Source organism: Durio zibethinus, chromosome 12 (genome assembly GCF_047325235.1).
Source record: "Durio zibethinus cultivar Kanyao isolate XHJ-2024 chromosome 12, ASM4732523v1, whole genome shotgun sequence".
Taxonomy (NCBI): domain Eukaryota; kingdom Viridiplantae; phylum Streptophyta; class Magnoliopsida; order Malvales; family Malvaceae; genus Durio; species Durio zibethinus.
The window spans coordinates 21,867,597-21,885,641 of NC_143173.1; the positions used below are offsets into that span (position 1 = coordinate 21,867,597).

General features: G+C 27.8%; 1 protein-coding gene across 1 annotated transcript; it reads right to left on the reverse strand.

Annotated features, from left to right (window-relative positions):
• Positions 1 to 12,858: 12,858 nt before the first annotated feature.
• On the reverse strand, positions 12,859 to 16,058 carry VPS60.2 (SNF7 family protein). The gene is made up of 7 exons (XM_022890932.2): positions 15,758 to 16,058; positions 15,441 to 15,592; positions 15,056 to 15,149; positions 14,420 to 14,491; positions 14,222 to 14,333; positions 13,714 to 13,871; positions 12,859 to 13,243 (listed from the first exon to the last, which is right to left on the reverse strand). Exons 1-7 carry the CDS (start codon positions 15,824 to 15,826, stop codon positions 13,190 to 13,192), a joined length of 711 nt encoding a protein of 236 aa, XP_022746667.1. The 5' UTR covers positions 15,827 to 16,058; the 3' UTR covers positions 12,859 to 13,189.
• Between the last annotated feature and the right edge of the window lie 1,987 nt (positions 16,059 to 18,045).

Consider the following 18,045-nt stretch of genomic DNA (forward strand, 5'->3'; position numbering starts at 1 on the left):
TAAGGTCAAATGACCACATAAACAACTATGTTTTATCCAGGGATTTAAAAAATGGTGGAGTAACAAAATAGCGATTGCTATTTTGTTGTAAAACTGATGTCTACCATAGCTATTGAAAAAATATCAGGTGAGAATACGATTAATGATGGTAACGGCACGTCATGACCACAAAAATCAGTTTAACAATAAATAGTGGCAAAAGCAAACCGCTATTACGGCAACTCTGTTTTTTGTCCAAAGAAAAAGAAAAAAAATCTTTATTTTCATTTGAAAAAAACCAAAAAACAAAAAACACAATCTCAATCAAATTCAAAACCTATATTAAGATCAAACATGAGCAAGTAAAAAAGTGAGGTTTCAAGTTAAAAAAAAAATGCACTGTTCAAGGGGAAGAAAGAAGAGAAAAGAAAAGAGGAAATGTTATTTTCGAGCTAGGTAGTGAATGGAGTAGCAGCAGCAAGTGGTGGTTGGAACTGGAGGCTACATCTCATATTAGGAAAAAAGAAAAGGGCACCGCTCGTGAAAAAAGAAAGAAAAAAGGGAATAAAAATGGATTAGGGATTTGGCAAGAACTAAACAACATAGTTTGAGGATTAAAGACCAAAAAATTAGAAAAACAAAAAAAGGCTTGGACCAGACCCGTTTTGACACAAAATTTGGCAAGTTTTTGGGCTCATTAGATTTATGGTTATAGGTTTTAATATCAAAACTTAATTGAATATAATTTTTACACTTTTTAATTTTTTTATTTGTAATTTATTCATTTTTTATTCATAAATATAAAATATTTATAAATAAAGAGATACATTATTAATAACTAGATAAATGTAAAGCTGTTTGGAGTATGAAGAACTCTTATAATGACAAAAACTTATGAATATTATTTTTCTTATATAAATAAAAAGTCATAAAATTACTTTAAAAATTATTAAAATTTTTTATAATTATAATTATAATTACTATATTTTATAATAAATTATGCAAAATTAAAGAAAATTCACGATCGTGATGAACACAATGACTGTGATAGCAACCGTTATGTTCGTAACTGTAATAAATATAACATAATCGAAAATAAGACCGCTACCGTAATTTGAATCCATGGTTTTATCATTAAAAACTTGTTGAAAGAGTGCTAGATGGTTAAAAGTGTGCTTAACAATATTTGATGTTTTTAAGACCTTTTTCAAGTAAAATGAGTTTTAAGATGCTAAAAGTCAAAGTCTTGATATATTAAGCTGAGATTGATCTATCATATTTAGTTTGTATAAATGAATTTGCTTGAGTGAGTTTGGTTCCATAAAGATTTTTTTTAATGGACTTTATGCCACTTGAATGCTTTATGGTACTACTTGACTAGTTAAAAGCTTAAAATATTTATTTATGAAATTTAATCATATGAACAAGTTTTTAGGACTTGGACAAGTTTGTTGGACAAGTTTGTTGAATGTTGAAATTTGGTTATATATTTGTGTTATTATCCATTGAATGAAAATGAGCATATTTGATCTTTCTTGTGTGGTTTAATCACTACTCGTTGCATAAATGGCGTTTGGACCCTTCAAATCTTGAAGTATATGAATTTGATGAATATTATTGTTTTTGTCATTTCTATTTGCATATTTCAAACTTGTTAGAAATGGTCCTAATGCATAAAATTTGTCCAAATTGTTTATCACTCTTGATTTCAAAAAGGGACATAGTTGGAATAATTGAAATATACATGCTAATTTGCTTCAAAAATTGTTTTGATCAAGAGTTTATGTTCTCACAAGTGTAAAATAAAATTTTTAACGTATTCTAAGTTTTATTTTTTAGCTAAAAATATTAAATTCTTGGATTTGACATCACAAACCATACTTTTATGGATAGAATCACAAGTTCTCTATCTATTGAAAGTATGTTTCAACTTTTGATTTTTTGCTTTGATCTTTCATAAAATTTCTATTTTGAATCTTCTTTTATATGAATTAAATTTATATATTTTGTCTTAACCTTTTAGGATAAAAGGTATGTATTGTAGATATTTATTTGATTAATTTTTTTTAAATGCTACTTTGTTGCTATTTTTTTTTTTAAATAGGAATTTCACTTTAATGCTTGAAATTTATAATTTCCTAAACTTGTTATTTATTGCTATTGTCTTTTAGCTCATCATGTGATTATATGTATAAAATTATTCTTGATGAAAGTTTGACTAACAAAATGCTTGGCCATGAAAATAGTCTCGAAATATATGTTATCTTTTTGCATAAATATTTATTTAAGATTAAATCTTGGGCTCATGTTTTTGAATTTATGTATGATAAATTTCTTGAGTAAAAATAATATATTTATTATTGGTTCATCAATAGTCTTGGTTAAAATGTAATCTTATATGATTATCAATTTAACTCGATATTATTGTTTGTTTTTGAACATGATAAATTGCTTAATTTTTAGAATATTTTTGAAATAACTTGCTCTTGTATTTAATTTATTTATTTTTAAATTTATGATTTTAAATTGATATATGATGAATTACTTAATTAAAAAAAAATTAGACTCATCTATTGTATTTGTCTAGTTATAAACTTATATGAATATGATTTAGTTAGTGTTGACATATTTAATTTTTTTGCTAAAGTGGGTGTAAAAGTTTTTTATTCTACAGCAAAGCATTTATAATATTTCTAGTACGTAGTTGCAAAAAGCAATAGTAATGAGTTGAAAAGGATCCCACCACACCTAACCAGGCGACAAAATCCAACAAAACCAACTAATTTCAACCAAGCCATCAAAAATTTATTTGGATGAATAATGATATTAATTTTAACGAGATTAAAAAAAATTATTATTATTATTATAATTATGATTTAAAAAAATTATTACAATTTTATTTAAAAAGATTTATAAAAAATTTTATACTAAATAAATTTTATTAAAATTAATATTTAAATTTAATTAATGATATAATAAATTTAACTGTATCACATACAGGACGAGGTGAAATTCTAACCCCAATAAATTAGAAGTACAAGGGTCTTCATTTTTCAAACTACTCCATCATCAATAAAATTTGACTCACGTACAATCTATACCTATATATTAAAGTTGTTCCCATTGGAAACAGCATTGACAACTCATAAATTTTTTTGTTTTATTTTATTTTTTAGATTTCTTTTGTTTTGTTATTTATTATTTATTTATGTACACAGTTAACTCCTTTAATTAAAAATATTTTTTAATTATTTGAAAATATAAACAACTAAAAATATGAGTTATGCAAATAAATTTGTAATTTTTTATAGTTATATTTATTTATTCAAATCATGTAAATTTTATAAAATTTTAAAAATAAATAAAAATTATTCTAATAATGAAATTAAAAGAAAATTGCTTAAAAATTTTTACGTAAGAAATTTTCTTAAAATCTTTTCAAAAGTATCAAAAAGATTTTGGAATTCCAATAAAAAGATTTTTTATTTACTTTCTAATAAATTATTTAGTAAAAAATAAATGTTGGTAAAATAAAAAATAAATAAACATTTCCATTAAATATCAAATTAATTTGACGTAAGAGACTCTCTTCAAGGAAACGAATAAATTTCTTCACTCTTGAAATGAGAAAAACTTTTACGAATTTTGTCATAATATTGTAAAAAATTTAATTTTTTTAATATTTTAAATATAAAATTTAATTAAAAATAAAATATAATTTAGCTGAAACTTTTTTAAGATAGTATAAAATTATTTGGTATTGTCTTTGATGAATGTTGTGAGACTACCAATACCTTCTCCACACATATATCAAATAACTCTCAATTGAAGGACAACCCACAATTGAGTTGCCAAATTATTTTCCATATATCCAATAACTATTGATTGGTAAAAAATTGAAATAAGTTATTGAATTTGGTAGGTCATTATGTGCTACGCTTTAGTTGAATTTGGGACATGGTTAGTTGAGATTTAATTGGATTTGAAAAAGAGAATGTGGGCATTTACTTGATGTAATGTTATAATTGGGTGAGATTTATGGTTTTGAGTTTTTATCATTTGTATGATGTGGGTTTGTAATTGAGTGTGTATTTTTATGGGTTTTAGGTTTTTATCATTTATTATTTATAATAAAATAAAAATAAAAATATTATAATAAATATAAATATAAAAAAACAAAAAATAAAACAAAAATTAAGTTACATTTATGATTTTTTCTTTTGTTTTAAATATTTTTACAAAAATTAATATTCTACAATAAATAAAAAAATCATAAAGATGTGATTACAATAAAATGTAATTACAATATGTGAAATACAGTATATATTAATTTGAATATTTTTGACAAAATATATAAAATACTATACTATACATAACATAACAATGAAAAATTAATAAATTAAAAAAATCATTTTCTTCTTTATTATTTATTGTCTAAACATTTATATATCTCCGATACATATTACACTCCCATTACTATGCACGGACTTTTGCTTAGCATGTTTAAAGATTGCACCTTTGATCTTACTTTTAGATTTTAATCGAGGTTTGAAATATACTTCATCCGTTAACTAACTGTAGAATGATCATTAGCCCGAAGAATAGCGTTACTGAAATCACTTTCAATGATAAGACAAGAGCTTATCCATGTGGAGGAAGAATAATGATGACAAAGATCACTTAAACCGTTGGTGTAGTTGATCGGTCTTTCAAGATTTGTGACGATTTCAAAATGGAAAATTAAATATGGCACTATACTCCAAGAATAGCATCGATGTTGTGTTATGTGGCAGTTTTTTTTGGGTTGGTCGGGGGTATTGCGAGGTGAGGAAAAGGTCTTGGATTAGCTTCATCAAGTTTTAAAGCTGACAGGTTAGAGCGTCAAACTGTTTTGTGGTTGTTGGAGGCTCCGGTAGCGATTGGCTGGTATTGGTTCGTGAGGTTTTGACCGTCGTGGTCGGATCTCCTTTACTATTCTTTGTCATTCCGAATCCCCTTACCTGATGCAGCAAAATATTTGTACAAGAAACCGAATTGAGGACAGACATTTTAGAGCAAGAACTAAGCCAAAAGCAAAGGCTGAAAGAGATTATGACGTTTGTGTTCTGACTTTCATATCAGTGAAACGAAGGAGGAGAAAAAAAATCATAGACTTGGAGAATGAAAGGAATAAATGACTTAATGTTCACACGAAGAGGCAAAAACGCCGAGGTTAATCAAAAGACTAAAATACCCCTAAGATCTTAAAATATTTCAATTCGATAAAATGATTTTTTTTTTAGAGAATGTTTGGTTCGCCAAATTTTTTATTTCGAAAAAAAGTATGATCTTTGAGAAAATGCGATCTATAAGTTTTTTTTTTTTTTAAATATTTTGTGTTTAAATTAACTCGTTTTGTTGAAAGAATCAATGTATTAATTTTTATATAATTATCATAATTTTTTTAACATATATAACGATAACTTTTATTTTATCTTATTAATAATAAATATTCAAATGACAAATGATGCCTTTAACAGTGAGAAAAGATAAATATTATATTTTATTATTCATTTTATTTATAAAAAAAATCATCAATTAAGGCATTTGACACTTTTTTTAATAAAAAAATTAATAAAAAAATTTGTTAGAAAAAATCAATTAATGCGTTTGTCACTTTTTTTATATCATGGAAAAAATTTAACATGTTCCTTTAATTAATTTATAAAAGAATTATTTAAGATTTTTTTATAGAAAATGCTTTAAATATTTTTTATATTATAGATTATTTAATAATTATCTTTTAATTTATAAAAGAGTTATTTAAAACGTTTTTGTACAAAAAATACCTTAAATAATCTTCTTATAAAAATATTAACCTTAAACCTTAAACCCTAAATCTTAAAATATAAAAAAATTATTTAAGGTATTTTTTATACATAAATACATTAAATAATACTTTTATAAAAATATGAAAAGATTATTTAAGATATTTTTTTATACAAAAATGCTTTAAATAATTTATTTCTAAAAATATAAAAAAATTATTTAAGGTGTTTCTTCATACAAAACACTTTATTGCAATATAAAAAAAAAATTTCGTACAAAAACCTTAAATTGAGTTCCAATAATTTACAAACATGCTTTTTAAAAGAGTAATGATTAGTTCATCATTTTTTTTATTTAAAACAAATTTAAAAATAAGATAACTTTATCTCTTGAAATCTTAAAATATCATAAGAAAAGATGAGATTCTGATTTCAAAAATTTTGGTACTATTAAAAATCTAGCATTTGCCCTCGTAACCGAATTATCCTGAACAAAACGTGAGAATCAAATATTTATCATTAAAATTTTAAGAAAAAATTTATAGATTCTCTCAAATTAAATGCACTCTTAAACTTTAAAATATCTATGAAAATATTTACAGTTACATTGAAGAAAAGGTAAACCCCATAATCAACCTAAAGTTTATGTTTGCCTGGAGAGAGTTAGAAAACATCAAAACAAATTTTATGTTTCCATATTTCTTGTTGTTCTGATTTCTCAGGACTCAAATTAAATTCTTTTTCAGTTTTGAAAAATTAATAAATCTTGTAACTGTATTTATGCCGTTGAATTTTGCATTTATGATACCAAGGAATAAAAAATATAACTTGAACAAAGTCTGCTCGACTTTCCTTGCTTTTAAGCTTTTCTATATTATAATATAATGTTGTCCCTTCCATTATGTAATTGAATTTGCTAGGATTTATGATATTTTATTCAATTGTTTATTTTTTGTGCATTTACCACATTAGTAAATCTTCAGTTCATAATGCCAAGCTCAAGCCAAGCTAAATGCCATCTAGTTGTCTTGGCCTTTCCTTCCAAATCTCAATTTTAAAGGGAAAACCAGAAGCAAGGGTAGATGATCTGCCAAGGTAAGAAGCAGCAAATTCTTGTGGAACTCTGATTCGTCTGGCTGTTAATGAATCACATGCCCTGTCGAAAGCTCTTCGGGAGGAATAAATTCCATGTTTAGCTTCTGATATTGATAAAGAGAATTATGTTCGTTTAAGCAGCTCTGTTTTAAATTGGATGAAAAGGGACAGTGCATTAATCTTTACTGGCATGTGTTCTCCTATTAAAAGGCTTTCACAGTTATAATGTGTTTTTTCAGTTATTTAATTTGAAGCTCTAATACTCAACTGACAAGTAATGATACTAATAAAGTTACAGCTATATTACATTGAGCGAATTGATGAATATTATATTGGTATCTGTTTATGCTACGAGTTGCACGCAATTGTATTGTTTAGGATCTATGAAAGAGCTTAAAAGTGTCATAGGTATTGTTATGTTGTACATGATGCATGTGTCACGGGTTTCGGTTTTAAGTTAAAATCCGTGTGGTTTTAGACCGGAAATGAACTCTGGTTAAGTTATGGGGCGTGACATTTGCACTGTATAAGACAAATAACTGTGTCTTAACGTTGTTCCCAACCAAAGCAAATGTAAAATTATTGGGCTACGTTTCATTGTGAAGAATTTAAATACAAAACTCGAAGTTAGAGTCGTTTCTTCGAAACAGCAATGTGTTTGTTGTGTGATGAGCCTTGACCTCTACCTTGAGATCGCGTTGAAGGAATTATGTTGAATTAAACTGAAATTCGGTGATTAGAAAGAGAGTTTTACGACAAACTAACACATATAACATTATTAATTTTTGTTTGCCCTATAAATAAATGTTAGTTTCCAATATTTAGAGCCATGAAAATTTATGATAATAACAAATTCCTAAATTAATGATAATTTTAAGTTTAAAAAATTATTGAAAATAATCAACTAAAATAATCTTAATCTTAAATTATAATCCTAATCCTAATCTTATCTGTCAATCCCATCCTAGAATAGGTAACACTCCTTTCCTCATGTGAACATCATTTTCTTCAAGAATTAAATTTTTAAAAATTAATTTATCATCACCTTTAATTAAAAATAGTTTCTTACACTTGTGGCATGGCATAAACTTTTTATCACTATTAAAACATAAATCTTTCTCCCTCCTTTCTTGCATCTCACGACAAATAATTTTTTAATTGTAGGCGTCATATCTTTTTTTTCTTCAGGAAGAGCGATAAATTGAGCCAAAGACTTGGCTTTATATAATCTCTCCCATCCAATAGCATTTGTGACAGAAACTGGTTTTGTTGCTTGCACATCTACTCAAAAGGTGATTGTTAAGACTGCTAACAAAACAACTAATCTATTGATGCGTTGTCATTTTTCCTGATCTACTTAGTAACTTTTCAAATTGAGTTTGATAATCAAGAACCTTAGTAGTCTACTTAGAAATTCATTTCAGACACTTGAACCTTTTTAATTTGTTTCTTTTTAAGAACCAAAAAAAATTTGTGCAAAAATAATAGATTATAAGAAGAGCAAAAGGCCTTGGCATGTAGAGGATCTTGAAGTACTATTTCTGCATCTCCTTGACTAAATGCACCCACATTAGGATTACATGTTAACGGTTGATCAAGTTTGCTAGATTCACCCTCTGAAACAAGAAGTTCTGGTCTTAGGGGATAATATCAACCACTTGATGTCCATCCAATTCATCTGTTATGGTTATTTTGTACCCCTTTTTTTCTTTTTGTATGATTTTGCTTACTATAACTGTTGGCATGGCATTATAAATTGTATTGTTACTTTTGTTCTCGTTAGGATAAATCTAACCCCTTCCTTTATTTTGGTCTACATATATGAGATATTTTAAGAAATGAGCATCCTTATTACTAGTAGGGTCTAAGGAAAGAGTAAGAAATGCGATTTCACTGTATTTTTTACCAAGAACAGACCTATCGCAAGAATATTTTCTTAAAGGGGTTGTAGTTCTAAAAGGACAGATTGCCTATCTTTTCTTTCATCTCAAGCGAAATATGATCAAATGGGGCTACCTCAAACCCCTCAAGTAAAATAAGTAAAATAAGAACAACACCCACATTCAAAACTCCTTTCTTGCCATTGGCAAGAACTTGTTTCAGTTGCATATCATAAGGAATTCTAACAACTACTTTAAATACAGTATCAAGAAATACTGCTTGTGGAACCTCAATATCCACGGGTTTATTAGCTAAATGGCAATTGGTACATACAATACGCCTAGTTGCTTCTCGTGGATTTCATACTCCTATTGTGTGAAAATGGGATATGCATTTGAGATAGATGCACCGATTATTATATAGATCATCAGCGATACGAAAATAGATCGAGTAATCTCTTCCTTTATTAAAGAAAAAGTATTTTTATTTTGCATGGTCCAATCATTGATCTTGAAAATTTTTACAATAAAATTAGGTAGGTCATTGGTATAGTTCCCTATCCACAATTCTGCTATTTACTTTTACTATAAAAAAAATTATTGAAATAGAGGAGGAATTGTATTTCTTTGATGGGTATAAAGAGTAAAGTAAGTATGACTTTGCACTCTTTGCTTATGTACAAAGTAAGAAAGATTCTAATTGAATCTGTGAATAATTTTTCATTCATTCATTGAATGATAAATAACTACAAGTGATAGAGATACATGATTTAAATAACGAAGATCCAATATTTAAAAATTGTATCTAAAATAACTAGAAGGGTAGAAAAGACCAGACATAATTTGATCATTATGAGCAAATCCAAAATCTTTGTAAATATAACCAATCATTTGTTCCCAACCTTGGGGTAAATGGAATCCTACACATAAATCAATTAAGAAAAGAATAGAAAAGGCTTTTATTGTGTAGCTTAAATTATATAGGAATTCTTAAACCCAAGAGTTAAGAATAATAAGTTCTTTATTACCAAAAATAGAGTAATCACTTAAAATAATGAAACATATTAGATTTGTCGAGAAGTGCAAAGTCATATGGATATGATCCTCATTGTGCATCTTGATCAATTGGATCGTTTCGTTGTGGATTTCTGTATGAAATTTTTATAAATGTGTTTCTGGGTATTCTTTTATCATTTCGTCCGATAGAAGGAGTTCCTCTACTTCTATGAATTGTTCTAAGATACTATTTTCTTGACTATCATTCAAAAAAGTTTCTGATTGCCTAATATTTCACCAATTAGTAATCCAAGATTTTCAACTTTTATTAAATGAGAGAGAGATCCACTGAGGCAAAAATAATATAGATGCAAAATATAGGAGAGTTAATGCTTTCTTTTTTGCCATTTTTTCATCCGCGAATTGTTAATAAATCCACCTCATTCGTTGATTTTATCTGATCTAATCTTTCTATTAAGTAGGACTTTCATTATATTATAAATTATAAGGTAGGGGCCCATAAATTTATTCTTTGTTTTTTTTATTCACTACTTAGTCATTAAATCTAAAAGAATATAGAAGTAGAAAATAAGAATCCACTTTGAATTTCAATGGTGGAATGAAATATAAATTATATTACTTCCAGATATTTTAATTGATAAAATTTGAAGCAATTGCTCTTTTTCAATAACTACTTGAAAGAATCATTTCAAATAATAAAGATTATTCTATTCAGATTTTGAGACGAGTAAACTTTTTATCTATATCAAGATATTAATAAAATATATCAAAAAAATTTTGTGGGTTATTTAGACTGTATACAGTCTAGAGTCCACAAATAATTGAAAAAAAAATTATGAAAAAAATTATGATGATAAAATATAAGTGACAAAAAAAGATAGAAAAGTTATTATTATGCTTATCATTATGTTATAAGAAAGAAATCTACTTGTTTAGTTCCTAAGGAGCACAATAGAAAGGATAAAAGGGGAGGGATTGATTGACAAAAGGAAAGTTGAGAAAATTTACCAGATATGACCTATCTGTATCTAATTTATCAACTCCAAATATTGAGTCTTTATTTCAAAATACTTTGGTATATGAAATGAATCCATAGGGACTCAACTTAGGCACTTTGAAAGCGATTGAATTAAGGTCTGTACGGTATTTGAAGTTTGACGTGCGTTCTAAGAGATGCTCCAGAGTATCTTATATATTTGATAATACATGAGATTTACGACCAATATAGGAGGTGAAGGAATGAATCTCTACTTCTTCACCGTTCTAGTTCTAAGAAGGTCAAGAAAACCTCCACCCTATTTGACTTTTGATCAGGCCATAAGGTGAGGAAAGGTTATTTGCTACTACAGTATGTTGCCTAAGAACATGGATAATTCGGTTATACGGGACACTAATGGAAAAGCAGTATGTTCTGAAGTAAGTGGCATGAGGAAGAAGGAAGATTATTTGATACCGCATCAATGCCCTAAATTTCAGGTTGACTCATTATGTCGCTTTTTGAAAGCTTTGACACAATTGTGAATACAAGTTGCAACATGAGGAATGGTTGAAGTATACTCATCGAGGGATTTGATATGCAAAATCTGATGTGATCCCAATAGATTTAGACACTATAATTTTAAAGGTTGATATCTGTATGCTGGCTCTAACGAGCTCTTAATATAAAGCTCCCGAATTAAAATGAACTCAGCGATTGCATGGTTCATTAACCTGTATGAACTTTGTATTGGGACAACTTAAAGGAATGGGAGGATGGTTTCCTTATTATTTGAGATTGGGAGATGTTAGACTCCTTGGATAATCCATATTGACTAGTCTTTTACAAAGGATAAATATTAAGTTTTATCCTAATGAATTGATTCTGAATTAAATCATAATTATTATCTTAAAAAATGATAATAAAACGGTTTAAAGTCTTTGACCAGGTGAACACAACATCTGCCTAACCACCAGAAAAGTTGTGAAAAACCGTTTCCTTCCAACGAGTCACTCTCCTTTCACTAGAGAAAATACTCTTTTCCTCCATTGCCAAGCGTAAGGTTTCTCCACTATGATCAGTGTGGAGTCTGCTCGGCTGAAAGCTCTGTTGCAGATAAGAAAGTTAAAAAAACGTTAATTCAAGAAGATCCTGGAGTTATTTTGCATCAAACTTCAAAAGTTAAGAAATAGGTTTGATCGGAGTAAGATTAATTCTGCAAATTTCATCTGACTAGTTTTTTATTGTCCTACAATGACAAACGTTATTAATTGCCTGCTCATTTAGTTATCCTGCAGGTTCAAACATTTACTTTCTCCATGCCTATACCCTTGTTTGCTACAGCAAAACATTGTCCATGTCAAGGATCAACATATCCAATGACCAACCATCCGTCGCTAGATCCAACGGTTCAAAATCTCGTAGCTAACTTACAAGTCATTTTTGGAGATTGCATCGGTACGGATTTTCATTGGGGTATAACTTGGACCGGTTTTTCGTTCAGGTTGGGTTTGGACTGATAAAAATAGTTCCGGTTAGCAGCGGTTAGATTATGAAGTAAACCGTCTCCATTTGGATCCGGAACGACCCAACTCATCTGAAACAGAATATAATCAGATCGGGTTGGATTAGATCACGACATTTTTTTTAAGCAAATTCTTATATATTTTTTTAAAATTTTTTTAGTATGTCCAAAGGAAATTTATCATACGTTGCAATGGATAAATAAAATTATGATTTGCTTACTATTCCTTCCAACTTTATGAATAAATAATTTGCTTCTTGGCTGAGCAATAACACGTATACATGTGATAAGTTGGGGTTTAGCAATGAACATTTTCATTTTTCTAGTAAAAGTGTTTACTAAATCAAATCCAACTTTTCAAATTCCTGTAGTCACAAAAGATTACGATGGATGAAATTTTTTTAATATGGGCTGAATTGGGTAACTAATGATTAGACCCGAGACCCGACTCCCATTCAATCCCTTCATTGATCTGTGAACATTAGCTTTACTGTTAAACAGGACTCATAATCATTCAATCTCCCACCTAGAGGTTGTAAGCTTTATCAGTTTTCAATCAGCCATTTCAAGAATCACCACTCAAACAAAAAACATATAGATTAAAGCAATCCATCAATATTTCATTTGTCAACCACATACCCTATTCACCATAAGACGACCCTACTACATTTCCTATAACTGACTCATAGTAAGGTTCCATCATGCAGTGTGATCCTGGCGATCATAACATTAATATTCCCATCAAAACCATTTTTACCCTTACGCAGTAATGCTTATTATAAATCCCAACCCATTAAAATCAATTAAATCACAGTAGTAATAGAAGTTAATTCTGCACAATATGTTTACAAGGGCATGTTCCATCCACCTTCCTCCTATATGCATGCAGTAAAGCTTCGTAGTAGATCATCTAACTGCGGACAGATGCTCGAGGGACAGCAGGCAAACCAAGTTCATCCTCACCCTGCTCAGCATCAAAGTTAAAATAAATAGAGATGCAAAATCAAATCTCAAGATATAGATATTTCAGCAGCTCTAAAAACCAATGATAACTACTATAAATTACAGAAGCTCAAGAAGCCAGCTATCAACAATAGTTACAAGTGAATGGCCATGGGTGGAAATGCAAAAAGCTTAGGGACTGACAATAGAGACAATGAGCTCAGATGGAAGTATAAACCATACGCAAAATCTAACAGTCATTTGAAAAAAAATAGGAATAGTGCAAGCGAAGTGGACCCAAAAAGGGGGAAAAACTGACATGTTTGAACAAAATATGTATATATAACATGGAGTGTAAAGAAAGAATGGGATCAACAATACAAATGTCACAATTGTTAAGCACATTGTGCAGCCTATGGAAGGTAAAACTATAAATTCTTGTATTGGATGCTAATATTAAACTTGACAAAAATTGCAGGGTAACAGTTTTACCTGGGCATTGGACCTGCCAGCTGGTGCTGCTGTATTTCCGGTGGGTGCTGAAGGCAAATTGAACTCTGCATCCAAATCAGGTTCCTCCTTATCAGGTTGAAGATAGGAGGGAACACCATCAGCTTCACTTCCCATGTCTGCTTCCAGAGCATCAAGTTCTGCAATCCACAATGGATTATCATAAATATATAGAGGGCAAGCCAACAAATCAGTTACATGCAGTTCTAGCATTCCCTAAAGTCTTTCAGACACTGAACCTAGAAGTGCAGGCCCCGATAACCCAAGATTTTGACACTGATTATACAGGGCTGGATAAGTTATTATTTTGCAAATCAAATAGTAGTAACAACAACAAAGATTGCAATACAATTTCCATCATTTATTTCTTCCATTCTTACAGGTAAAACAAAATCAGCAATATTTCTATCAAATTATACAAGCTAAAAACCAAGTAAAATTTAAACTTTTAAAGTCCAAGCTTGTGACTTTAGATCAGGTCAAAGCTTACCACCCATGAGTTCATCCTCATCGATGTCATCAGGCACATTATAGCTTCTGCCCAAGGTCTCTTGAATTTCATTACTAACATCCATCAGGTCCATCATCTCATCTTGCAGGTTCTATAAATAATAGGAATCAAATATCACTAGAAATTCCTTATAGTGGAAGTAAGATGGAGAATGGATGGTATAAAGAAAGTACAGACGTCGATGTCTTGAATCTTCACAGTCTTCATCATTCCCTTCAGCTCCTTGTTGGCAGATTTCAGGGCTGACATCTGGCACAGGAAAATAAATATGATTTAAAATTTGCAAAGTGATGAAGTAGTTCAAAAAAAAGGTTATGCAAGAAAATTCAAGGGTATCCCTATCTTATTGGCTTGAACTGATGACACAATGACTATAAAGAATTCAAGGTATAGATTAATCATTAATCACATACTCAATGAAGAAACCTCTCCCCGGAGACATATAGTTTATCTCCTACCTCTCATGAGATAGGCAGCCAATTCAAATAAGGAACAGAAAAAGCTCTGCCAGAATTGTCTTGAATTGTGCTGGTGCCAAAAAAGACATTTTTTTTACCATAAATATACCATAGCCCCAATAAGTCCACCATAACATGTAATAAACATTTAATATCAGGTAGAAGGTACAACCAATCTTAAAAAAACAGCTAATGACTACTCAATTATGTTAATGCTCCTCAAAAATCATACAGAGCATGAGCAATTATCGATGAATGAGCACATAACAATATCATATTAGAAGAAAATGTTAGCAGTTACTGCATGCCTGCAGCAGATCAGATATATAAAATGAAGTCAAAGGCTACCACATACAGTTTGCTGAGCATCTTTAAGACCCTCAGAGGCAAAAGCAACTTGATCAAGGTTGAACGTCTGATTGTAAAGCATATCACGTTGCCCTTCATACCTATCCAAAAGTCATAAGTATTAGATATGATGAAAAGAAAATTAAGAAAAAAAAAAACTTTATATGATTTCAAACTCAACTAAATAATAGGTAAACATAGCATCAGATTTCCATGAAACAAACCATCGACTTAAATGACTATTACAATCCATCCAACATATCATATATCTACCAAGTAAAAGAATTTCCATACTTCAAAGAGACTACATACATAGAAACTCAACAGAAATAGCGTTTTGCAATAATTATGAAGAAAATTAAGGAATAATTTGATAGAGAAGAAGCAGGTACATTCGTTTTTGCTTAAGAACCCTCATGGCTCGAGCTTTAATAGCTTCTTGAGCAGGACCAGGCCTTGTCTTTTTTATCTGTTCCTTGTACCTATTCAACTCAGCATCCAGCTTCTTCAGCTTCTCATCCACCGTATCCCCTCTTTTATTTATCTGATTACAAAATCTCATCCATATTATTTCACAAATTACAAGATTTTCAAATAAAACTGCCTAATCAAAACAGATAAGCCCTAATACCTAGTCAGAAATCATGGATCAAAAGAAAAATCAAAATCAAAATCAAAAGAAAAAGGAGATAGAGAGAGAGAGAGAAACCCTATCGGAGGCATCTTCAATAGACGGCGGCGGTTCCTTGTCTTTCTTAGCGCCGAAGACTCTTTTCATCTTCTTTGCTTATTTGATAGCTTAAAGAAAGAGAATGAAAAAAGGGAGAGGGATTTAGATTTGATTTTGACTTATTGATTTGATGAGAATTTGGAGGATCGGCGTAGACGAGGTGGGATATTCCTTTCCTTGTCTTCCAATCTTACGCGTCGTCAGAAGTACAAGTTTCTACCAAGGGAGTTAGCGATTTGAGGACATGCTGGCTCATCACCAAAAGCGCTTAATTGTACTCGAATTTTATATTTTTTACTATTTAATATTTAATGAAGAAACATTTGCAGTCATATATTCGATTGTCAATTACGTTCATCACTTTGCCTGGATAACTAATCGTTCGTTAAAATGTAAATTAGTCAATAAAAATAGCACATGACATGTCATTTTTTAATTAATTTTTAAAATAAAAATTTTTAAAAATATATTAAAATATTAAAAATATATTTGTGTTCGTCACTTTTCTTGATAACTAATTTTATATAAATATATAAAAGTCAAAGGTTTTACAAAAATAAAAAGAATTTTATGTGAATGGCTTAAAAAATTAACATGTGAACGGTCTTAAAAATTATCACGTGACATTTAATAAATATATTTTATTTTATTTTTTATATATTTAATTTAAAAATAATTTAAAAATTAAATTAATTATATTTTTATTTTTATTATTAACCTTAAATCATTTTCAATTCAATTCATATTAAAAGTATTAAAATTTTAAAAATTTCTTAAAGTAACAAATTAAATCAATTAATATATAATTAATAAATACATAAATACTATAATAACAATTATAATAAAATAGTTGATTTTTTAGTCAATCATTTGATACATTTATATTTGATAAAATCTAGTATCCAATAATTGATGTATTTCATGTGTAAATATATAAAATAATTCAAAAAACTGAATTGATTATATTTATGTTTTTATTATTGATTTTAAATAACTTTCAATTCAATTCATATTATAAATATTTAAAATTTAAAATTTTCTTAATTTGATAAATTAAATCAATCAATATATAATTAATAAATACTACAATTACAATTATAAAATAGTTGATTATCTAATTAATTATTTGATACATTTATATTTTATTAAATATAATATCCATTTGAGTAATTGATGTATTTCATATGTAAATATATAACACAAATATATCAAATTAATTCTTCATAATTAAATTAATGGAATAAAATATTTTATTAATTTATATTGATATATTTATATTTAATTCAATATGATTGCATTTGATTTTGTTTGATAAAATATTAATACACGTTGGTTTTATTGTTTTCATCTGTAACGTTTTATAATTTTATTATTTGATATTAATACACGTTGATTTAATTAAAATTTAATTTGTTTTATTCTCATTATTAAATACAATAAATTTATTTTATTTTATTGTTCTAAATTAAGAGATCTCTAAATATTAATAGTAGAATAAAATATTTTAATATCAATCAACTTGCTATTATTAAACCATTATTTAATCACAATTTTTATTATTTTAATATTAACTTCTATAATTTAAAAATATCTTATTAATTGACTATATTTATGTTTTTATTATTGACTTTAAATCACTCTCAATTCAATTTATATTAAAATTATTAAAATATTAAAAATTTCTTAATTTAATAAATTAAATCAATCAATATATAATTAATAATTTAATAAATATTACAATTACAATTATAAAATAATTGATTCTTTAATAAATTATTTGATATATTTATATTTGATTAAATATAATATCCATATGAGTAATTGATGTATTTCATATGTAAATATATAAAGCAAATATATCAAATTAATTTTTCACAATTAAATTAATGGAATAAAATATTTTATTAATTTATATTTGATTGATAGATTTATATTTCATTAAATATGATTTTATTTGATTTCATATGATAAAATATTAATACACGTTTGATTTCATTTGATAAAATATTAATGCATTTGGATTTCATTTATAATGTTTTATAATTTTAAAATCTAGATATTAATGCATGTTGATTTAATTAAAATTTAATTTGTTTCATTGTCATTATTAAATACAATAAATTTAATTTATTTTATTGTTCTAAATTAAAGGATTTCTAAATGTTAATGGCGGAATAAAATATTTCATTATCAATCAACTTGTTATTGTTAGACCATTATTCACTCACAATTTTTATTATTTCAATATTGATTTTTATAATTTAAAA